This window comes from Microcaecilia unicolor, chromosome 9 (assembly GCF_901765095.1).
Source record: "Microcaecilia unicolor chromosome 9, aMicUni1.1, whole genome shotgun sequence".
Taxonomy (NCBI): domain Eukaryota; kingdom Metazoa; phylum Chordata; class Amphibia; order Gymnophiona; family Siphonopidae; genus Microcaecilia; species Microcaecilia unicolor.
The window spans coordinates 206,681,821-206,706,412 of NC_044039.1; the positions used below are offsets into that span (position 1 = coordinate 206,681,821).

The following is a 24,592-nucleotide window of genomic DNA, read 5'->3' on the forward strand; positions in this document are numbered from 1 at the left end:
ACAAGACGGATTTGGATAGGCTGGGGTGGGCTTTGACGGCAACTCCAGTAGTTGGAACATAAGGACAGAGCCAAGCGGACTTCTATGATCTATGTCCCAGAAACACCAAAGAAAGACCATGATTAAGTAAATAATATTTTATTTATTTATTTATTTGTAACATTTGTATCCCACATTTTCCCACCCATTAGCAGGCTCAATGTGGCTTACATAATATCGTCAAGGCGATCGCCAAGTCCAGTAGATATTAAACAAATACAGTTTAAAATAAGGGTCAGGTAAGGTTAGGGTATACAAGTACAACAAGGGTCAAGGAACTAAGGAATATACAATGTCCATTACGATGTGAGGTTTTGATGCATTACGGATTTAAGGCATTTAAGTTGGATCAGTAGAGTAGGCCTTGCAAAACAGAAAGGTTTTTAATGATCGCCTGAAGTTTAGATGGTCATGGATCGTTTTCACACTCTTTGGTAGTGCATTCCACATTTGTGTACCTAAGTAGGAGAAATCAGATACATAGGTTGATTTGTATCTGAGTCCAATGCAGCTTGGATAGTGGTCAGATAGGAACTTGACGCTCTGGTTCTGTTTCTGGTCGGAAGATCTATCAAGTCAACCATGTATCCCGGGGTTTCACCATAGATAATCTTGTGGACCAAAGAGCAAATTTTGAAGGTAATACGTTCCTTGATTGGGAGTCAGTGCAGTTTTGATCGGCGAGGTTTAGCGCTATCGAAAATATCACATTCGCTGTTGATTTAAATCTTGAATTGATAATGAATGTGACTGTTGTGCAGACTGGATGGACCATTCAGGTCTTTATCTGCCATCACTTACTACGTAACCCCTCTGCCCTCTTCAGCACTTCTTTGAGAGTTTAGCTGGGTATCACTGAGGTGTACAGTCTGGGTATATTTCAAACCCCAGGCCCAGAAACATTGTTGTGAACTGCTAATTACATTGCTGGTGTTTATGACATGACTCCAATGAAAACAAAAAAAATCAAATTTATTTCAGAATCCAGTTGTTGACATGAAATGTTTAAAAACAAATGACAGTACGCTGCGGTTCCCAAGATTGTGATTTGATGTCTTACTGTTCCTTACTCGCCTGCAAGGCTTCTCCACTCTCTAAATGATCACCGACTCGTCTTACCTGGCCTAAGAAAGCCCATTTGGAATCGATGAGGTGCTTTGCCTTCTTTTTCCACTCTCCCCACACTTGAAATAGTCTTCCCCTTCCACTTCATAAAGATTCGTCAATTAAAAGTTCTAAAGCCAATTTAAAGACCTAGCTTTTTATAAAGGCTTTTAGTGAGATAAATTGACCAGAATCACCAGTTCCTGATCCTCTATCTACTGTGTGTACGAATGTTTACCTTTCCTGTCACTGATGGAGTTCTGCCTTGGGTGGTCTAGCAAGTGCTAATAAAACCATAAACTATGTTTTATGACCAGTGATTTACAGCAGTGAGAGGCTGGAGGGGAATCTTGTTAAATGAAATTATGAGAATAGAGAAGGCAGAGCTGGTGAGGTCAGTCCCCCTGGTAGCAAAGCTATTCAATCACATACCAAGTATCAATTTGTTCCCTCTTCAGATGTGAGACAATATCTGTCAATGAGGTCTAACCTCTTATTCACCCTCCAAAACATCAACTGATTCGTTTTCCGAGCATAGATAGATACCTGCCTTTGTACTTCAACTCCTCTGGAGGCAAAATGCAGTGAGAATATTCAGTTTGCACCAGGAACTTCAAAATGAAGAATTCTGTTCCTAAACTCTCAAAACTACACCTGTAGAGTCGAGGCAGTGTCTGTTATGGGCTGAGGATTTCTAGGTGGGCATGAGGTCTCTTGCTGAGAAGATACTCTGGACAGGTGATTAAGAAGGCTGTCCTTCCCGGGGCCTTTACAAAACCAAACACCCACATCTATCTCATCCCCAAAGCTTATAGAGAATGTGGCTCCTTTATGAGTGGCAGTGCTGCAGTTTCTGCATTGTTCATGTCTTTGTAGAGGAAATGGAAGTCTTTCTTCTGGTCGCTCTTCAGCAGGCAGGACTTGATTTGATGAGGAAGAGCATCGGCAGCTAGCCGCAGGCATTTCTCATCCACAAGAACAAAGAGTCCATAGTTCCCAGGGAATTGGATCTCAAACTTCTCTGCGCACTGCTGACAGAGGAGCTTAGTGCTGGTGTCTGGCCGTATGGCCAGTGTCCGGCTCATACCCTCGGGCTCTTCCAAGGATATGGTGATGAAATCCTGCAAGGAAAGAGAAGGTCACAGTCACAAATGGGCATAAAAAAATGGAATCTGCTTCTGTGATGTTAAATATTTCAAACCTGATGCTATGCCAGATAGAAAGCCGCAAGAAAAGACATGAGAAAAATAACCAAATAAAAATGTAGAAGGGGCAGAAGCAAAGAATTAGTTGCAAGACACTGAGGCCTAGAAGAGATCTGTGAAAGGAAGGTCTTACTACTGGCAGGGAGATCTATGATCTTTCCTCAGTAGAAGACTTTACCTCTTAGAAAGTAGGAGAAGTTCATCAAAAAGCTAAGAGAGCGTAATCCAGCTGCTCAACAGCTGAGGAGGTGATGAATTTTTGGGACTCTCCCAGGTCCTTGTGACTTAGATTGATGATCACTGTTGAAAACAGGATACTTGGCTAGATGGACCTTTGGTCTGACCCAATAGGGCAAAAGACCTTCTCCCGTTCTCTAAGAGCTTTTAGCAAAAGGTTGGAGAGTCTGACCTGGCCATGGTGTTAGTGATGCTTTGGAAGCTCATATGGGTTCTCAGGCGCTGAGAATAATGAAAGCATTCGATAATTTGTGAATCTCCCAGAAGAAGAGGGAGATCACAATAGACAGGGGAAATTCAGCTGGCCAGTGCACTTGTTGGGGGAGTTTGCTTTCTCTGATGACTGCTCACACTAAGAGCAGGATAATTCTGGTACTAATGAGGCTGAAGTCTACTTAGGTGAATGATGAAGGGAAGAAGCGTGAAAAGAAATAGCCAAGGATTAGGTTTCCAGCGTGCTAAGGAGCTAAAGCAGGTGGTGGGGCTGTTATTTGATGTATGACGGTGAAAGTGCTGGCTCACCTGCACTGAGGAGCGGGACACTCGGGCCCTGTTGAGTGTTCTCCGTCTCTCCCAGCGATGAATTGAATCCTGCACCTCTACGCTTAGCTGCCGGGTTACTGTTATCCTGTCATAGTTCTTGACATGCTCCAGGGCCCCGTAGGTGGTGGTTAAGTAATAAGAACCTGTTGACCAAGACAGAGCTCATGAGATCTCCATTATCCCAGACAGGGCTGGAAATATCTATACTGTGAACCCTACGCTGTAACATTTAAGAGCCCCCACCCTCAATTAAGTAGGAAGTAATTTTTAGGTTTAATAGAAAACAAATACAATATAAAACAATAGTCATTAATAAAAACAATAATTATGATGATTTTATATTGTCATTTTCATTTGTTACTGAAGTGGGAGTCACCTTGTATTGTAAGGCACTAAGCTGTAGCTTATTTAGCTTAGGCGTAAATCCAGCCCTGATCCCAGAAGTAAAGCTTAGACCACAGCATCCACCACTGATGGTTTACTGAGGCATTGTTAGTGTCAGGCTGGACGTGAGCCCTTGAGCCTAGGCCGAGGCCTAATACAGCTTTTAGGCCATGGCCTAGGATGGACTGAACAGGTACTATACACCACCCCAGCTACCAAGCCCTGCACACACACACACACGACCAACTTGCACTACCAGACAGGGGAAGATAGGGCATTCAGGCGGACCTCACGGCCTAACGGGAACCCACTTGCTCAGAATACAGTCATACGAGCCTCACGGCCTAACCGGAACTGATTCAAATCCAGGGAAGGGAGAAAGAAAAAACGAGGGGTCCCCACGGGGACTAGAGCACCAACACACTAAGTGCTCACTAAGGAGACAAGGGAAAAATGAACTAAGAGAGGTAACACATCAGGCTGTGCCTCACAGCACACAAAGAAAATGAGGGACTGAGAATTATGGATACAGAGAGCAGAGACCCCCAGCAGACAGGAGAGGGAAAAGCCAGCAAAAAATAGAGAGCCGGGCCTGGGAAACACACCGCTCAGAAAGGGCAGCACATAGTAATAGCGAGGTTAGTGACAGCAAAAAAAATAATTAAAACAGTCACAAGGGAAAGACTGCGCCAAACACTCAGCTGCCAGAGGCAGGCAAAATACTGCAAACAAAGGGTTAACTAAGCTCTGAACACACAACTGCCAGAGGCAGGAATACTGTGAACAAGGGTAAAGTAAACACAGGGAAGAACAAACAAACAACCCCAGGAAAGAAACAAAGGTCCCCTGTCTGCCACAAAGACAGGACAAAATACAAACACAGCACAAAGGGTAATTCCAAGGGAAACAAAACAAACAAACTGGAACAGAATGATAAATGAGCTTACTACACAGCACCAGAGTCACACAGAGGAAATCACAGGTGAGGGAAGAGGGGTAATCAGACACACGCTGGAAGCAACAAGCACACTGAGACAGAGCAACAGAGGGCTACAGAAAGGAAGGAGAAAACAAACTCCACAATGCAGAGAGCAAAAGCTCAAACAGTGCAAGGAAAGGCTTCAGCAATAAACAAAGGGCAACGCTAAAGCAAGGGTTGTTGGGAAGGGTAAGCTTAAGTTGGTCAGACTGACTCAGCTCAGCCCAGATGGGCCAATCAGGAACGGTTCCAGGCATTCCCCTGTCTGACTAGCAAAGTTAAACAGAATCATAACAGTTAATACTTAAAAGGAACTGTAGATCTCTCGAACAGCAGTGGAGAAAAAGAAAACCAAGAACATGAAATTTATCGGAGGAACAATATTAAGCAGTATAAAAATGAAGTTAGGGAGACAGAAATTCAGTATTATGATAAGAAAATAAAGGAAGCAGATAATTCATCTAAGATGCTTTTTAAGATCTATAAGGAATTGACTTGTGTAGAAAGAACTTTAAACTAGTCAGAATTAGCATAGCCCTCTGCAGATAATCTTATCATTTATTTTCAGTCAAAGGTTACCAATATTCGTGATCCCTTTTTATCTAACACCCAAGACTTTGATAAGATCTTAACTGAACGACAACATGATGAGATGACAGAATATGGATAGAATATGGGACAAGTTTCTCCCTGTAACTCCTACCGTGTTTCCACGAAAATTAGACACTGTCTTATATTAATTTTGCTCCCCAAGACGCGCTAGGTCTTATTTTCAGGGGATGTCTTAATTTTCGGGGAAACATCGGGGTCCCCCCCCCCCCCCACCCGAGGTCGCTGGGCCCCCCCTCCACCCGCCCTCCATCGCTCCCGGCCGGAACTAACCTTAAACACCTCCTTTCACCTTCGCACTCGCAGCAGCAGGGCAGGCCACTCCTTCCTTCCGTGTCCCACCCTCGCCTGACGTAACGTCAGCGAGGGCGGGGCACGGAAAGAAGGAGAGGTCTGCCCTGCTGCTGCTTGCTGCAAAGTGAAAGGAGGCGCTTCAGGTTAGTTCCGGGAGCGACAGAGGGCGGGTGGAGGGGGGGCCCGGCGATCTCGGGTGGGGGGGGTCGACCTCGGGTGGGGGGGTGGCAGTCTTGTCCGGCTCTCAGCGGCCCTGCTTCAAAAGAAAAACTTTGCTAGGTCTTACTTTCGGGGGAGGCCTTAATTTACCAATTGCAGCAAAACCTACTACTACTACTACTTAACATTTCTAGAGCGCTACAGGTCTTATTTTCGGGGGATGTCCTATTTTTGGAGAAACACGGTACTACTATTTTGAAGTTTTGAAATCGAGTAGCAAAAAAGGGAAGTCGTTTTGATCTCTGTCCTTCTTTCTATTTGAACTCAAGCAAGAGGGATCACCTTTGCTCTAATTTCACCGAGCGATCAAGCATATTTCATTGGCATTTGACAGGACAATTCATCTAACCTGTCACCCTCAAAGGAATAAGTTCCGTTGCTTCTTAGATGTCACAACCTATTTGACCCCTGATGCAGGCACTGTGTGCTGAAACATGGCCCATGTCGGATCACTAAGGGAAGAATTGATGTTCAAGTTATAGGATTAAAGAAACTGTGTCCCGATTTGGAAGGCTCCTGGTACTTCTTTTTGTTATTTGGGCTTTGTTCTGTACTTTGGACCATCTCTGTGCTGTTATTTGGAATCCTTACCATCTGAAGGTATTGCACTTGCTTATGAATTTCATCAACATTGTGTTGAAGGAGGGAGTCTATCCTAAGGAAATAGCATCCATTACACTCACCCCGATTCCTAAGAATATAGAAGGAGATCGAACAGAAGTGGATAATTTTAGACCAGTAGCAAATATTTCCTAGTTGGCTAAACTCCTAGAGTTCGTTGTTAATAATCAATTTACCTTATCCAACCCAACATGGTTTTAGATCGATGCATAGTACAGAGACCAGTTGATTAACAGAAATAAGGAAGATATTGGCTTAATGTAAAGAAGTGGTTCTTTTACAATTTGACATCTCGGTAGCAATAAGTGTTCGCATTGTTAAATAATTTCTGGTTTTAAAAGAGAAAAAAATGAAATTAGGTGTATTATTTCTACTAATACTGGACAATAAGTATGTTTCCAATGAAATAAATTGAATATACACCGTTTGGGGTTTGAAGAAGCCAACCAGACGATCAATGTGGAATAATTTTTATTTTTTATTACATTTGTACCCCGCGCTATCCCACTCATGGCAGGCTCAATGCGGCTTACATGGGGCAATGGAGGGTTAAGTGACTTGCCCAGAGTCACAAGGAGCTGCCTGTGCCGGGAATCAAATTCAGTTCCTCAGTTCTCCAGGACCAAAGTCCACCACCCTAACCACTAGGCCAATAATAACTGGGGATAATCAGGTTAATACCACTTTTTTTCTGTTTACCGTTGTTTAATTGATCTCCTTGTCTTGTTTCACTCTTCCTATTTTGTGGTCTAGAATTACCTGATTGAAATAATTCTTGTGTATTACTTTCTCTGTATTTCTGGCAAGTTATTTTATTGCTTGTAAATTTAAATTCTTATAAATAAATTTAAAAAATGTTTTACATAATGTGCTTTCCTTCCCTCTCATAAACATCAGATTTCTTGACTTAGAGGCCATTTTATTAAGGCACGGTGGGCCTAAGCGTTAAAAAGTTACATGTTTGTTATGACAGTGTGTTAAACATACCACTGGGGGATTGCAAGCCCATTGCTGAATATACAGAACACGATTTTCGTAGCAGTGGATGGAGTGTGGTCTCTAATATGTTTCTGATAAGATGTTAATACTTCATTGGTTACATAAGTACATAAGTAATGCCATACTGGGAAAAGACCAAGGGTCCATCGAGCCCAGTATCCTGTCCACGACAGCGGCCAATCCAGGCCAAGGGCACCTGGCAAGCTTCCCAAACGTACAAACATTCTATACATGTTATTCCTGGAATTTTGGAGTTTTCCAAGTCCGTTTAGTAGCGGTTTATGGACTTGTCCTTTAGGAAACCGTCCAACCCCTTTTTAAACTCTGCTAAGCTAACCGCCTTCACCACTTTCTCCGGCAACGAATTCCAGAGTTTAATTACACGTTGGGTGAAGAAAAATTTTCTCCGATTTGTTTTAAATTTACTACACTGTAGTTTCATCGCATGCCCCCTAGTCCTAGTATTTTTGGAAAGCGTGAACAGACGCTTCACATCCACCTGTTCCACTCCATTCGTTATTTTTATATACCTCTATCATGTCTCCCCTCCGCCGTCTCTTCTCCAAGCTGAAAAGCCCTAGCCTCCTTAGTCTTTCTTCATAGGGAAGTCGTCCCATCCCCGCTATCATTTTAGTCGCCCTTCGCTGCACCTTTTCCAATTCTACTATATCTTTCTTGAGATGCGGTGATGGTTGTTCCTTTTATCATTACGGTGTAGTTGGGGGGGGGAGGGTTTGGGGGGGAGTTAGGAGATTTATCAAACAATGTTAAAACTTGATGACGGATAATGCTGTATCGTTTATACTGTGTCAGCTGTTCAGGGCTTGAAGTGTCTCACAAGTCTTGTATATTCTGGGTGTCATCAATAAAAATGTTGAATCGTAAAAAAAGTTACATGTTTGAACTTCTGCAAATTGTTCATTTTTTTTTCAATAAAAGGATGGGGTTTGGACGGTTATATTACAAATTGTTTGCTCTAACAGAATTCATTAAAACCTCATTTTTTTGTTTCTGGTAACTTCAGCCACTTTTTACCTCCAGAGATGGTCACTTCTCCGTTTCTTTCAGGCCTTTGCCTGCATGCGTATGTGGAAATGATTTTTTGCTGTTTTAATGACACAATTATTCGTTAGGCCAACTCTGACCAGTCTGAGTTGTTTGAAAGTATCCGTCGGATCCCAATAGGAACACTCCATTTAGCTCCTTCCTGGAAGTAACATGTTGGAGACTTTCCAGTCTGTCTGGCTGACGATAATTCTTGGACCTCTCATCCAGTAACTTGTCCAGATCTTTTTGTGGTGGTCTTAACTCAGCTATTCTATAAGTCTTGACCACATTTCTAGCAGAATTAATTCTGGAGTTTGCATATTGGCTCAAAACATGATTTCCTAAATATACTGCTGGATAGTTTCATTGGAGCATCTTCTAGGCTTAGTACTGTTTGATAGTATAAATAACTTGTTCACACCATACAGAATTTTATAGACCTCTGTTGGTATCAGCTGTCACTTGTTTCTTCTCCTAACCAGTTGAGCCTTTCTTTTTATAAGAGGACTGATCAGCCCTATAATCGTTTTTCTCATCATTCTGCTGTTTTGAGGTGCAGCTACCCAGAACTGCTTGCAGTACTTAAGTTGTGGCTTCATCATAAATTTTCCCGAGGAGTCTTTCATGTTGCCAAGTGCCTTCTGAAAATCCATCTACAATATATTGACCGTCTTGCTTTAAGTTTTTATTTACACATCTTACTGGAATATTACTGCCCCATCCTTGACCATTTTTAAATCTAGATTGAAAGCCCACCTCTTTAACATTGCTTTTGACTTGTAACCACTCCCCCACATTAATTGATTTGCTTGCTTTATTTTTGTCTATTAGATTGTAAGCTCTTTGAGCAGGGACTGTCTTTCTTCTATGTTTGTGAAGCACTGCGTACGATTTGTAGCGCTATAGAAATGCTAAATAGTAGTAGTAGTAGTTTTAAAATCTGATAACCATTTCCAAACTGCATTGGTAGGTATTTGGGTGATGTCAGGAATGAATGGCAGCTGTTCTGTGGTATTACTACATTGAGCGCCAGGTCTAAAAATCCCAACCCTTTTTTCTACAACGAGTAATTTTAATTTGCTCCTTCTGCCTAATCTGTACTTTTAAAATACACTTTCTATCATGGTAAGATTAGTGTAAACATGGTTTGTAGGGTCTTATGTGTTAATAAAGACTGATAGTGGTTGAATGTTTCAAACTCCAGATTTGAGACAGTCTCTTGCTGTTGAATTCATATGTACATATAAGTTCATTCGAGTAGACATTTATACATTGCAAATTAAGGAGTCCTTTTACTAAGGTGTGCTGAAAAATAGCTTGCGGTCGTGTAGGCGCAGGTTTTGGGCACACACCGATCCATTTTTCAGCGCGCCTGTAAAAAAGGCCTTTTAAAAATTTTGGCAGAAAATGGACGTGCGGCAAAATCAAAATTACTGCATGTCCATTTTGGGTCTGTGACCTTACCGCCAGCCATTGACCTAGCGGTAAAGTCTCACGCGGTAACTGGGCGGGAATGACCTGCGCGCATCAAACGCATCAAATTATTTTTCGGCTGCGCATATCGGGCGCACGCCGAAAATGAAATTACTGCAAGAGCCATGCGGTAGCCAGGTGGTAACTCCATTTTGGCGCAGTGTGCATAGATGCTTACACAGCTTAGTAAAAGGGCCCCTAACATTCCTTTTAGATATCTAGAAATGGATTCCCCACGATAGGGAGGGCTGTGTGAATTTTCAACAATACAGACTGATCATCTAGGCAGTAGCTTACCAACGGCGGGGCAGTGGGGGGCGGTTCGCTCTGGGTGTAGGCAGCAAGGGGGTGTGCGGAGCAGGTGTGCAGCTGTCACCTCTGCCAGTCCCCTGTCCCCTCTGGCATTACTTCCTGTTCTGGGGCAGGGGACCAGCAGAGCCGACAGCCGCACACCTGCTCCATGCACCCCCTTGATAAGAGGAAAGGTGGTGGGATGATGCACTTGGGGGGGGGGGGGGGGGGAAAGGGTGTGATGTGCTTCCTGCCCCGGGTGACAAATAAGCTATGCACGCCACTGCATCTAGTTATGTTATGTTATATCAAGTTTTCTATTCCGCTACAACCTGTACAGTTCAGGGTGGATTATAGAAAAAGAAAACCGGACCAACATGGTCAGGGAAAACATTATGCTGCGAGTATAAAACATGTTACATTTTATATATATTTACTTTAGTACATATATTTGTTCTTTTAGACCACATTTCCTCATCTGCTTTCATCAATGTTATTGACCTTTTTGATGGTTTTACATATATTATACGAAGGTTAGTCTTTTAGATCATTTAACTTGTATATGGTTGTTTCTTATTTTGTTTATGTATTATACATGTTTTCTTATATATATTTTTAAATATGTCTACATTTATATTATTTTATATATATACAGTGGGGGAAATAAGTATTTGATCCCTTGCTGATTTTGTAAGTTTGCCCACTGACAAAGACATGAGCAGCCCATAATTGAAGGGTAGGTTATTGGTAACAGTGAGAGATAGCACATCACAAATTAAATCCGGAAAATCACATTGTGGAAAGTATATGAATTTATTTGCATTCTGCAGAGGGAAATAAGTATTTAATCCCTCTGGCAAACAAGACCTAATACTTGGTGGCAAAACCCTTGTTGGCAAGCACAGCGGTCAGACGTCTTCTGTAGTTGATGATGAGGTTTGCACACATGTCAGGAGGAATTTTGGTCCACTCCTCTTTGCAGATCATCTCTAAATCATTAAGAGTTCTGGGCTGTCGCTTGGCAACTCGCATCTTCAGCTCCCTCCATAAGTTTTCAATGGGATTAAGGTCTGGTGACTGGCTAGGCCACTCCATGACCCTAATGTGCTTCTTCCTGAGCCACTCCTTTGTTGCCTTGGCTGTATGTTTTGGGTCATTGTCGTGCTGGAAGACCCAGCCACGACCCATTTTTAAGGCCCTGGCGGAGGGAAGGAGGTTGTCACTCAGAATTGTACGGTACATGGCCCCATCCATTCTCCCATTGATGCGGTGAAGTAGTCCTGTGCCCTTAGCAGAGAAACACCCCCAAAACATAACATTTCCACCTCCATGCTTGACAGTGGGGACGGTGTTCTTTGGGTCATAGGCAGCATTTCTCTTCCTCCAAACACGGCGAGTTGAGTTCATGCCAAAAAGCTCAATTTTTGTCTCATCTGACCACAGCACCTTCTCCCAATCACTCTCGGCATCATCCAGGTGTTCACTGGCAAACTTCAGACGGGCCGTCACATGTGCCTTCCGGAGCAGGGGGACCTTGCGGGCACTGCAGGATTGCAATCCGTTATGTCGTAATGTGTTACCAATGGTTTTCATGGTGACAGTGGTCCCAGCTGCCTTGAGATCATTGACAAGTTCCCCCCTTGTAGTTGTAGGCTGATTTCTAACCTTCCTCATGATCAAGGATACCCCACGAGGTGAGATTTTGCGTGGAGCCCCAGATCTTTGTCGATTGACAGTCATTTTGTACTTCTTCCATTTTCTTACTATGGCACCAACAGTTGTCTCCTTCTCGCCCAGCGTCTTACTGATGGTTTTGTAGCCCATTCCAGCCTTGTGCAGGTGTATGATCTTGTCCCTGACATCCTTAGACAGCTCCTTGCTCTTGGCCATTTTGTAGAGGTTAGAGTCTGACTGATTCACTGAGTCTGTGGACAGGTGTCTTTCATACAGGTGACCATTGCCGACAGCTGTCTGTCATGCAGGTAATGAGTTGATTTGGAGCATCTACCTGGTCTGTAGGGGCCAGATCTCTTACTGGTTGGTGGGGGATCAAATACTTATTTCCCTCTGCAGAATGCAAATAAATTCATATACTTTCCACAATGTGATTTTCCGGATTTAATTTGTGATGTGCTATCTCTCACTGTTACCAATAACCTACCCTTCAATTATGGGCTGCTCATGTCTTTGTCAGTGGGCAAACTTACAAAATCAGCAAGGGATCAAATACTTATTTCCCCCACTGTATATATATATATATATATAATTATTTTTTTTTTACATGCAGTGTTTTTAATGGTTATGTACGTTTTTTTCATTATTCATTTTTTTTTTATTGTTTATTGTTATTTAGACTCTTGAAGCAAGCTCACTGCCAAAACACGGTGATGTGTCGAGTCTTCACCAATAAATGCTTTGCCATCATTAGAAGTCTCCTCATTTGTTCCTGGTCAGCCTGGTCTATTTCTCACTTCCTTTGTCTCTCTGTCAATCTACTGTGGGATCTCAGTCTTCCTCCGCCTTGGCAGACCTTCACTGGAGGAGTGGCCTAGTGGTTAGGGTGGTGGACTTTGGTCCTGAGGAACTGAGTTCGATTCCCACTTCAGGCACGGGCAGCTCCTTGTGACTCTGGGCAAGTCACTTAACCCTCCATTGCCCCATGTAAGCCGCATTGAGCCTGCCATGAGTGGGAAAGCGCAGGGTACGAATGTAACAAAAATAAAATAGATACTATTGGAGATTCTACATGGAATGTTGCTACTATTGGAGATTCTACATGGAATGTTGCTATTCCACTAGCAACATTCCATGTAGAAGGCTGCGCAGGCTTCTGTTTCTGTGAGTCTGATGTCCTGCATGTGCAGGACATCAGACTCGCAGAAGCCTGCGTGGCCACATTGGTGATCTGCAAGGGCCAACTTCTACATGGAATGTTGCTAGTGGAATAGCAACATTCCATGTAGAATCTCAAATAGTAGCAACAGTGGAGGAGTGGCCTAGTGGTTAGGGTGGTGGACTTTGGTCCTGAGGAACTGAGTTTGATTCCCACTTCAGGCACAGGCAGCTCCTTGTGACTCTGGGAAAGTCACTTAACCCTCCATTGCCCCATGTAAGCCGCATTGAGCCTGCCATGAGTGGGAAAGCGCGGGGTACAAATGTAACAAAAAAAAAACAATAGACTGCATAATGACCTTTAAAACTCTCCCCTTTTCTGCATTTTTACATTTATACAGTGCAACTGCGTACCTTCAAAAACCTGATCTCTGTCTTAGCCCCCGTTATAAAGCCCCCTCCCCCAGAAAGACTTTAAAACTGGTACTAGATCCACATATTTGAATAAGACATTCCAGGAAGGAGTGAAGAAATGCGGATGCCACAAGCAGCACTAGGTGGCGCTGTACATCATGTAAACATGTATATTTTGGGGCCCTTTGACTATAGTGTGCTGAGATCTAGGCTTAACGTGGTCTAATGTGGGACTTTCCCATGCACTAAGCTCAGATGATGTAACGTGGCACTTTTGGGGGGCATTTTCCATTTTTTGAATTTCAGGTCATGGGCTGATGTGAAGTGGAGGGGTGGCCTAGTGGTTACAGCACCAGTCTTGACATCCAGAGGTGGCTGCTTCAGATCCCACTGCTGCTCCTTGTGACTATCAGTCTGGGCAAGTCACTTAACCTTCCGTTGCCTCAGGTACAAAATAAGTACCTGTCTGTAATATGTAAACCGCTTTGATTGTAACCACAGAAAGGTGGTAAAAAATGACACATTTAAAGGACGGATAATTCAATAGGAAATGATCTATGGATTTAAATGTACATCTTGCAGAAGGATAGGCAATAGGATTGGAAAGGAGAGTGGGTACAAGATCATATAAAACAAATCATGCAAATTTAAAGCCAACTCGGGCACAAACAGGCAGCCAGTTCAGAGAAAGGAGTGATATTTCCAGCACTAGAGAAAGCAGGTCCTTAAATTTTTATCACAGCAGTACAGCCAGGTTAGTTCAGGAGCCCTTACTGCCACCGTCAGACTCACAGAAACAGAAGCCTGCGCAGCCTTCTACATGGAATGTTGCTAGTGGAATAGCAACATTCCATGTAGAATCTCCAATAGTAGCAACAGAATCTCAATAGTAGCAACATTCCATGTAGAATCTCCAATAGTAGCAAAATTCCATGTAGAATCTCCAATAGTATCTATTTTATTTTTGTTACATTTGTACCCTGCGCTTTCCCACTCATGGCAGGCTCAATGCGGCTTACATGGGGCAATGGAGGGTTAAGTGACTTGCCCAGAGTCACAAGGAGCTGCCTGTGCCTGAAGTGGGAATGGAACTCAGTTCCTCAGTTCCCCAGGACCAAAGTCCACCACCCTAACCACTAGGCCACTCCTGTAAAGTTATATTCCTAAGTTTCTCTGAAAATAGGACACAAATTTGGGAGGCTAACTCAGGAGCATAAATATAGGAGTTCAACATTTTCTGAATGTCGTGCCCTTAGATTGGTAAGCCCTCCGGGGACAGGAGAATACCTAGTGTTCCTGAACGCAACCTCCTTGAGCTACAACTGAAATCCAAATCTCCCTTCCCCCTTAGTTTTCATGCCAGAATGAAGGTTTACAGTCTGTACCCCAAGAATCTGCGGTGGGAGCTCATGTTAGCTCCCTTCCACCACAGGATGAGTTCCCACAGTACTCAAGTGACATGGCATCCCATAATGCACCTGGGCTGGCTTAAGAACTGCAACATCAAGCTTGGCCTCGTTTCAGACAGTGGTTAACAACCCTTCTCATATCTTCCAGGGAAAAGGCAACACTCTCAAAGGATATATAGATAATTTAACTGATCCACAGCACTGCAAGAAGAGCCCAGATACACTCCCCCTCCCATCAATTGTACAGAAGAAGGGCTAGGGGAGAGGGGTAGAACCCCGGTGACATATAGAAGTCTTAGGAAGAACAGGAATTCCTGAAATAAGAAAGGGATCCTTAAAAGCCTCATTTAGTTCCTTTCTCCTCTTATGTGCCCATTATTAGGACAAGGCATACCTTCTCCCAGCTGCAGGCTAGGGTCCATCAGTTCCATCATGTATTCCACATCTACCAGCAGCTCAGTCAGGTCACAGTGCGCGAGAACATACATGAGCACGGGCAGGAAGTCATCAGCACCGTAAGGTTTCCCTGCAAGAAGAAACACAGGGGAGTCAACTGCACAGCCTCCTGAAAGTGATAAGGGGAAGAGATCTAAAGCCGACTGCTGACACCACCGTGATGAATGGATCAACATTCCAGGAAGCACCACCAATGGTTTCCCTGCTCTGGTCTTCATAGGCTTGAGCCACCAATGGAGGCACCAGAACAGGCTTTGAGGGGGCACTTCTACTAGCCTCCAACTACATGGACAGGATTTTACAACCCTAAGAGGGGCTACACAGCCTTTTTAGGTGGAAGGGCACCCAAGAATTCTTCATGGACAGGAAGCCTATCCACTGTTATTCTCAGAGGTGTCGCTGGTCACTCGGCCATGTTAGATATGTATTGGCATTGATATTCTAAAGATTTGTCTGGGTGACTTCCAGAGTTACCCAGGAAAATCTATGGAGAGCCCCCCTCCCCCACACTTACAATGGTATTGGATTTCAAGTTTATAACACAGGTTTAACACAGCAGCATAGTTATAGTAGCATATCATTGATCCATTTTGCATTTTTTTCAATAGAACCAAAGCCAAACTTAAAACACTCCCCATCCCAACTCCCAAACTCTGGCACAGTGCCTTACCAAGTAGTCAAAAGTAGAGGCTGACAAAGGACGAACCACCACCGGAGATGTAAATCCAACAGTCTTTACTATTATTCTAAAAAGGAGGACCCGACACGTTGGTTTTATTGTTATCCATCTTTATAGTTTACTGTTTGACCCCTGATGTAGACGTGTCGAAACACGGCCCGTGTCGGGTCCTCCTTTTTAGAATAATAATAAAGACTGTTGGAGTTACATCTCCGGTGGTGATTCGTCCTTTGTCAGCCTCTACTTTTGACTACTGTGTTTCCTCATCGTAGAGGTATTTCTCCTGTTGTGTACTTTGGACAGTGCCTTACCAAAACACCAACAACTTATGCTACCAAGAGATACAAAGAGCAGATCATATTCTCCCCAACAGCAAATCCTCAGGGATCACCTCGTTGGGGGTCACTTAGTAACAATTTATTTATTTATTTATTTATTTCACTGTATCCCACTTTTTCCCACCCATTGGTAGGTTCAATGTGGCTCACATGTTTCAGGAGAGACAGTTACAGATTTCAGCTTAGTTTGACGTATTCACTCTGCTGCTCCCCAGTATCTCTCCACACTCGTCCTTCCCTACACCCCTTCCCATGCACTCCGCTCCATGGATAAATCCTTCTTATCTGTTCCCTTCTCCACTACTGCCAACTCCAGACTTCGCGCCTTCTGTCTCGCTGCACCCTACGCCTGGAATAAACTTCCTGAGCCCCTACGTCTTGCCCCATCCTTGGCCACCTTTAAATCTAGACTGAAAGCCCACCTCTTTAACATTGCTTTTGACTCGTAACCACTTGTAACCACTCGCCTCCACCTACCCTCCTCTCTTCCTTCCCGTTCACATTAATTGATTTGATTACTTTATTTATTTTTTGTCTATTAGATTGTAAGCTCTTTGAGCAGGGACTGTCTTTCTTCTATGTTTGTGCAGCGCTGCGTACGCCTTGTAGCGCTATAGAAATGCTAAATAGTAGTAGTAGTAGTAGTACAACTGGTCAGCAGTTGCGTAGTATTTATTTATTTATTTATAGCATTTATATCCCACAATATTCCTACCCATGGGCAGGCTCAATGTGGCGTGCAACAGTCTATAAAAACATACAACAATTCAGCAAACAAACAATCAATGTCGTAAGGGAGAAAGGGAAATAGCTAAGGAGGGAAAAGGGGAAAGAGTAGTGCTGAACAATATGTCACTACGACAGTTGGAATTCAGAAGGAAGAGATGCCAGGCATGGTTTGAAGCGTATGCTCTACCAAAAAGGAAGGTCTTGAGGCGCTTCTTGAAGGTCGGGTGATCAGGAGTAAGTTTGACCAACTGAGGCAGCCCATTCCACAATTGAGTGCTGAGATAGGAGAAGGAGGATGCATAGGTGGTCTTATACTTGAGGCCACAAAAACCTGGGTAATGGAGGTTTAGGTACGAACGAGCTGATTTGTGAGAGTTCCTAGGCGGCAGGTTAATTATGGGGTGGAATGGGCTGAATTGGCGAAATTGAGGTTAGCATGTGCTAATGTCCTTATTGTGCATTATTTGCCACAGGGACCGTTTCATGCAATCCTGTACCGAGAGCTATTGATTACTAGGTTTCCAAACTTCTTCAAACTGGTGCACATTGTCCTGCCTGACAGCTGTCAGTTTAGTAAGGAAATATCTGCTCCAAATGAAGTTCATTTCTCTACCATGCTAATGCAGACCAGTTAAAATCTGTCCAGACAAAGTTTCACTGGTTAAAAACTGGAAAGGAGAGAGACACTTGGGGGGGGGGGGGGGGGATGCAGATACTCATTGTGGTTTGAATAAAATGTTCTGGTTAAATTGGGTTCTATAAATGGCTGTCCTAAGAATAACCAGATAAATTAAGATATAAGCACATAGATTATAACTGTAACTAGGCACCTATGCTGAAGCAATGGCATAGCCACAGGTGGGCACAAGCCCACCCATTCTTGCCTCAGGTCCACTCAGTTTAGTGGCCTCGAAAGCACCTCAGTAGCGGTGCCTCTCTCTACAGCTGCCTGACTCTCTCTGCCTCCCCCCCTACGTCATCCACCTTTGAGCTGTCATCTGCAGCAATTCCTTTAGGCGACCTACGCCAGCCCTGTAGGCTTCCTTCTACTGAGCCCCGCCCTCGATGACATCACTTCCTGTTTCTTCACTGGTGGGGATGAGGTACTGGGAAGCCTGCAGGACTGGTGCAAGTTGCTTACAGGAATCGTTGCTGGCGACGGCTTGGAGGTAAACCGGGGGGGGGCAGGGTTTCACAAAGAGACAGGCAGATGCCAGGCGAGGGGGGGGGGAAGAGATAAAAATAGTAGGGGAGGAGGGAAAGGTTTAAATAAAACTGTATGTATGTATGGGGGTGGGAAGGGCCCACCCCAAATAGCAAGTCTGGCTATGCTCCTGAAGGGAGCCAAAACACACCTATTTTAAGTCTATTTTATAAAGAAAGGTTTGTGCGTAAGTGGCAAAAATGCACCTTAATTTTCACTTGAGCGCCCCTACAGTTTGCAAATATGGGCATACATGATAGTATTGTATATTAAAAAACACAGGTACCTGCACATTCCACCTACACTGCACTCAAACTCGGCCATGTGTACACCCACAATGACAGGAACACATGTAAATGAGTAAAATACCCCATTTAGAGCCCTACTTTCATATCCTTATAAGGAACTGGGCTGTACCTGGGGGCTACAAGTCCATGAGAACACTCAGTACTATAATTACGAAATATATATTTATATGCTTTGTTTGTTTTAAAAGGTGTGCACTTTATTCAATATTCTTGCTGGCTGAACTGTGGGTACATCTGACAGTTCTTTTCCTGGAGCTGGCGGAACAGCACAGTACATTTGACTGTTCTGGATTCATTCCCAGATGAGGTGAGGACGCTCTAAGAATACTGACAGTCCAGGGGAGTTATTCCTGCTAAAGACTTTAAGAGGGTCTAAGCATGGTGACAGTCCAGGGGAGTTATTCTTAAAGTCTGTAGCAGGAATAACTCCCCTGGACTGTCAGCATGATCAACAGATGGGAGTAACTAGTGAGATAATTAAATCTGCTGACAACACAACGTTATTCAAAATTGTTAAATCGCAAGAGGATTGTGAAAAATGACAAGAAGACCTTACGGGACTGGAAATCCCAATGGCAGATGACGTTTAATTTTTTTTATTTATTTTATTTTTTGTTACATTTGTACCCCACACTTTTTCCCACTCATGGCAGGCTCAATGCGGCAGGCAATGGAGGGTTAAGTGACTTGCCCAGAGTCACAAGGAGCTGCCTGTGCCGGGAATTGAACTCAGTTCCTTAGTTCCCCAGGAGCAAGGTCCACCACCCTAACCACTAGGCCACTCCTCCACTACATGTGAGCAAGTGTAAAGTGATGCAGATGGAATAGAGGAACTCAAATTGTAGTTACTTGATAAAAGGTTCCAAATTAGGAGTCACCGACCAGGAAACGGATCTAGGTGTCATCATTGATGATACATTGAAACTCTCTGCTCAGTGTGCGGCGGTGGCTAAGAAAGCAAATATAATGTTAGGTATTATTAGGAAGGAATGGAAAACAAAAATGAGGATGAGGGATTACAAAAGAAAGATAGCATTAGAGGCAAAAAAACATAGCAAAAATTTTTTTTTGGTATATTAAAAGTAGAAAGCCGGCAAAAGAATCGGTTGGACCGCTGGATGACCGAGGGGTAAAAGGGGCGATCAAGGAAGATAAAGATGTAGCAAAGAGATTGAATGCTTTGCTTCGGTCTTCAGCGAGGAAGATTTGGGTGGAATGCCGGTGTCGGAAATGGTAATTCAAGCGGACGAGTCGGAGAAACTTAATGACTTCACGGTAAACTTGGAGGACGTAATGGGCCAGTTCAGCAAACTGAAGAGTAGCAAATCTCCTGGACCGGATGGTATTCATCCTAGAGTACTGATAGAGCTGAAAAATGAGCTTGCGGAGCTACTGTTAGTGATATGCAATTTATCCTTAAAATTGAGCGTGGTACCGGAAGATTGGAGGGTGGCCAATGTAATGCCGATTTTTAAAAAAGGTTCCAGGGGAGATCCGGGAAATTATAGACCGGTGAGTCTGACGTCAGTGCCGGGGAAAATGGTAGAGGCTATTATCAAAAACAAAATTACAGAGCACATCTAAGGACATGAATTACTAAGACCAAGTCAGCACGGCTCTTGTGTGGGGAAATCTTGCCTGACCAATTTACTTCAATTCTTTGAAGGACTAAACAAACATGTGGACAAAGGGGAGTCGGTTGATATTGTGTATCTGGATTTTCAAAAGGCGTTTGACAAGGTATGAAAGGCTACAGAGAAAACTGGAGGGTCATGGGATAGGAGGAAATGTCCTATTGTGGATTAAAAACTGGTTGAAGGATAGGAAACAGAGAGTGGGGTTAAATGGGCAGTATTCACAATGGAGAAGGGTAGTTAGTGGGGTTCCTCAGGGGTCTGTGCTAGGACCGCTGCTTTTTAATATATTTATAAATGATTTAGAGATGGGAGTAACTAGCAAGGTAAATAAATTTGCTGATGACACAAAGTTATTCAAAGTTGTTAAATCGCGACAGGATTGTGAAAAATTACAGAAGGACCTTACGAGACTGGGCGCCTAAATGGCAGATGACATTTAATGTGAGCAAGTGCAAGGTGATGCATGTGGGAAAAAAGAACCCGAATTATAGCTACGTCATGCAAGGTTCCACGTTAGGAGTTACGGACCAAGAAAGGGATCTGGGTGTCGTCGTCCATAATACACTGAAACCTTCTGCTCAGTGTGCTGCTGTGGCTAGGAAAGCGAATAGAATGTTGGCTATTATTAGGAAAGGTATGGAAAACAGGTGTGAGGATGTTATAATGCAGTTGTATCGCTCCATGGTGCGACCGCACCTTGAGTATTGTGTTCAATTCTGGTCGCCACATCTCAAGAAAGATATAGTAGAATTGGAAAAGGTGCAGCGAAAGGCGACTAAAATGATAGCGGGGATGGGATGACTTCCCTATGAAGAAAGACTAAGGAGGCTAGGGCTTTTCAGCTTGGAGAAGAGATGGCTGAGGGGAGACATGATAGAGGTATATAAAATAATGAATGGAGTGGAACAGGTGGATGTGAAGCGTCTGTTCATGCTTTCCAAAAATACTAGGACTAGGGGGCATGCGATGAAACTACAGTGTAGTAAATTTAAAACAAATCGGAGAAAAGTTTTCTTCACCCAACGCATAATTAAATATGGAATTCGCTGCCGGAGAACGTGGTGAAGGCGGTTAGCTTAGCAGAGTTTAAAAAGGGGTTAGAAGGTTTCCTAAAGGACAAGTCCATAGACCACTACTAAATGGACTTGGGAAAAATCCACAATTCCAGGAATAACATGTATAGAATGTTTGTACGTTTGGGAAGCTCGCCAGGTGCCCTTGGCCTGGATTGGCCGCTGTCGTGGACAGGATGCTGGGCTCGATGGACCCTTGGTCTTTTCCCAGTGTGGCATTACTTATGTACTTATGTACTCTCCCCACAGCCTACACATGAGTACAATGTAAGGGAACACAGCTATTTATCAGAGGTTATTTGGCCATTTCCTTAAATATGTGGCAATTGTTACACAAGGCAAAAAGAGGGTTTGTCTCTTTTTCCACACAGTTATTGCAACAAGCTTCCCTTCAGTTCAGTAGCTGGGCACCTCACAGTGACTGGTTTTGAGGCACATGACAGATCCACGGATCACAGCCACATGGAGCAGAAGCATCACAGATATAAACTGGATAGCTTAAGGATCAAAGATGGAAGGGGAGAGACACTGCAGCGATCTGTGGAAACAAGAACTTCAACCACCGTTCAAACCTTCAGATTTCCTCAGATTAGTCAGCTATTTATTTATTTTATTTTATTGCATTTGTATCCCACATTTTCCCACCTATTTGCAGGCTCAGTGTGGCTTACAATACATGGTATTGATGGAAGTACACTTTGTTACAGCTCGATTATGGTTACATTGTGAGGCATTGAGTTTAAGACAGAGTCTACGTATCGTTAAGGGGAATAGTACAATGGAACAGAACAACGGATACTGATAGGACTGTTGAGCAATAGCGCGAAGGTTGATGCTATAAGTGGGTGGCATTAATAGACTGCTCTCCACTCTTCTCTGCCTTTCGAGCTCGCTTAAAATTTGCAACCAGCCCAGGATACCCACACCGGAGCTGGCTGCATGTGTGCCGTCAAAGCATCTTGGGTTTAAGGGCGTACAGTACTCCAAAATCACATCTCAACAGAGAGGGAGGGAAAAGGACACAGAACTTACAGTAAACCAATAACATTCCACCACTGAAGATATTTCGTGCTAATTTTAAGAAGCTGATTAGTGAACTCCCTTGTGCCAGGTTATTGAAAACACATAGGATATGCATTCCCAAATCGCCTTTCTCCCTATCAATACATTACGCATTGCCACGTGTAATCAATGTGCAGGTTTTCTCCAAGTCAGATTATTCAGGACAAAAATGAGCATGGAATGAAAGCGATGCAGAGCCTCAGAGTACAATGAGCAGGACGTAATTATCCCTGCTAGTTTCAGATTGAATCATTCTCTACGCTGTCATCCGTATCATTCAGAGTGCTGAATAAAAAATGTCCTACAGCATCTCTTCACGATGAACCTGAAACTGCTACAATAAACTGCAGTGAGGAAAATAAAATCTGAGATAGCGTGAAGGTGGAGAGTGACGGTTTGAGTATTTCCGCCATTCAGTAATCCCATGCCGTTTGCCCTTCACATTCCCAGTCTGTGACTGCCCTCTACTAATAATAGTTTGGAGGTGGCACGGAGACGATTTAACGGAGGTTTATTGTAATCATGTTTCCAATGGAGATGACTGGCAGAACCTTAACCCTTGACAAAGGTTCTCAAGGTCCATCAAACTGCTAAAAAGAGACTGTCCTCAACTCCGAGCCTAGACCTTATGCTTGATCGTAGTCAAACATATCTAATGTGATAGCAGGGCTAGAGTTCTCTGAATACTGAGTATGAGAGCATATTAATTAGGAAGATGTGGGGGGAAATATCTGTGTCGGAAAAGGTATTCAGTGCTGATGAGTCAGAGAAATTGAAACAAATCACTGTAAACCTGGAAGATGTAATGGAGCAATTTAACAAATTGAAGAGTAGCAAAGTGCCTGGACCGGATGATATACATACCTGAGTACCGATAGAGCTGAAAAATAAACTTGAAGGGCTGTTATTAGTAATATGTAACTTATATCTTTAAAATCAAGCATGGTACCGAAAGATTGGAGGGTGGCCATTGTAATGTCAATTTTTTTAAAGGGTTCCAGAGGTGAACCAGGAAATAAGGGTCAGCTTTAGGGAGTGGCAAGCAGGGCCCCCATGATTGCCTCAAACTGAAGGAGCAGATAGGCTTTGGAGTACCCTTCCCAATTTCTACCCTGGGTCCCTGTGTGTCTAACACTGGCCCTGAGGAAATTATAGAACGGTGAGCTTGACATCAGTGCCAGGCAAAATGGTAGAGACTATTATAAAGGACAAAATTACTGAGCATATACAAAGGCGTGGATTAATGAGACAAAGCCAACATGGATTTAGTCAAGGAAAATCTTGCCTCACTATTCTACCACATTTCTTTGAATGGGTGAATAAACATGTGGATAAAGGTGAGCCAGTTGATATTATATATCTGGATTTTCAAAAGGCATTTGACAACGCACCTCATGAAAGACTCCTGAGGAAATTAGAAAGTCATGGGATAGGAAGTAATGTCCCATTGTGGATTAAGAACTGGTTAAAAGATAGAAAACAGAGAGTAGGGTTGAATGGTTAGTATTCACCATGGAGAAGGGTAGACAGTGGGGTTCCTTAGGAGTCTGTCCTGGGACCGCTGCTTTTTAACATACTTATAAATGATCTAGAGATGGAATAACTAGTGAGGTAATTAAATTTGCTGATGACATAAAATTATTCAAAGTTGTTAAATCGCAAGAGGATTGTGAAAAATTGAAAGAGGACCTTACGGGACTGGAAGCCTGGGTATCCCAATGGCAGATGACGTTTAATGTGAGCAAGTATAAAGTGATGCAGATGGAAAAGAGGAACCCAAATTGTAGTTACTTGATAAAAGGTTCCAATTTAGGATTCACCACCTAGGAAAAGGATCTAGGTTTCATTGTTGATGATATGTTGAAACCCTCTACTCAATGTACAGTGGCTACTAAGAAAGCAAATAAAATGTTAGGAATTATTAGCAAAGGAATGGAAAACAAAACTGAAAATGTTATAATGCCTTTGTATTGCTCCATGGTGCGACCGCACCTCAAATACTGAGATGCAGTGACCAGAATTATGTAAAGGGGGTTTGGACAGATTCCTGAGGGAAAAGTCCATTGAACATCATTAAAAAACTAATTTTTTTTTTTTTTTTTTTTTGGGGGGGGGGGGGGGGGGTTGCTGGGTTCTTGAAGCCTGGATTGGCCGCTGTCGGAGACAGGATGCTGGGCTTGATGGACCATTGGTCTTTTCCCAGTATGGCGGTGCTTATGTTCTTATGAGAAAGATGAGAGGAAAGTGGTCATGATGGAGGGAAGAGATATGAAGGTGACAATGTTGAGAAGAGGCATGGAAAGGTGACACTAGAAGGAAGTGAGATGAGAGAAGGTAGAGAGACAGCCAAAAGCATGGAGTAAAGAAAAAATGAAAGAAATGAGAAAAAGACTGAAAAAGAATTCAT

At 43.3% G+C, this 24,592-nt stretch overlaps 1 protein-coding gene across 2 annotated transcripts in view; it reads right to left on the reverse strand.

Moving 5' to 3' along the window:
* Nucleotides 1–631: 631 nt before the first annotated feature.
* RIN3 (Ras and Rab interactor 3) overlaps nt 632–24,592 on the reverse strand; it is a 120,400-nt gene continuing 96,439 nt past the window's right edge. For both annotated transcript variants that reach the window (XM_030214083.1, XM_030214084.1), the window contains exons 8-10: nt 15,094–15,225; nt 3,108–3,271; nt 632–2,264 (exon numbers count right to left, since the gene is read on the reverse strand). In XM_030214083.1, the coding sequence (XP_030069943.1) occupies nt 1,953–2,264; nt 3,108–3,271; nt 15,094–15,225 (608 nt within the window). In that variant the 3' untranslated portion in view covers nt 632–1,952. The remainder of the gene's footprint in view (nt 2,265–3,107; nt 3,272–15,093; nt 15,226–24,592) is intronic.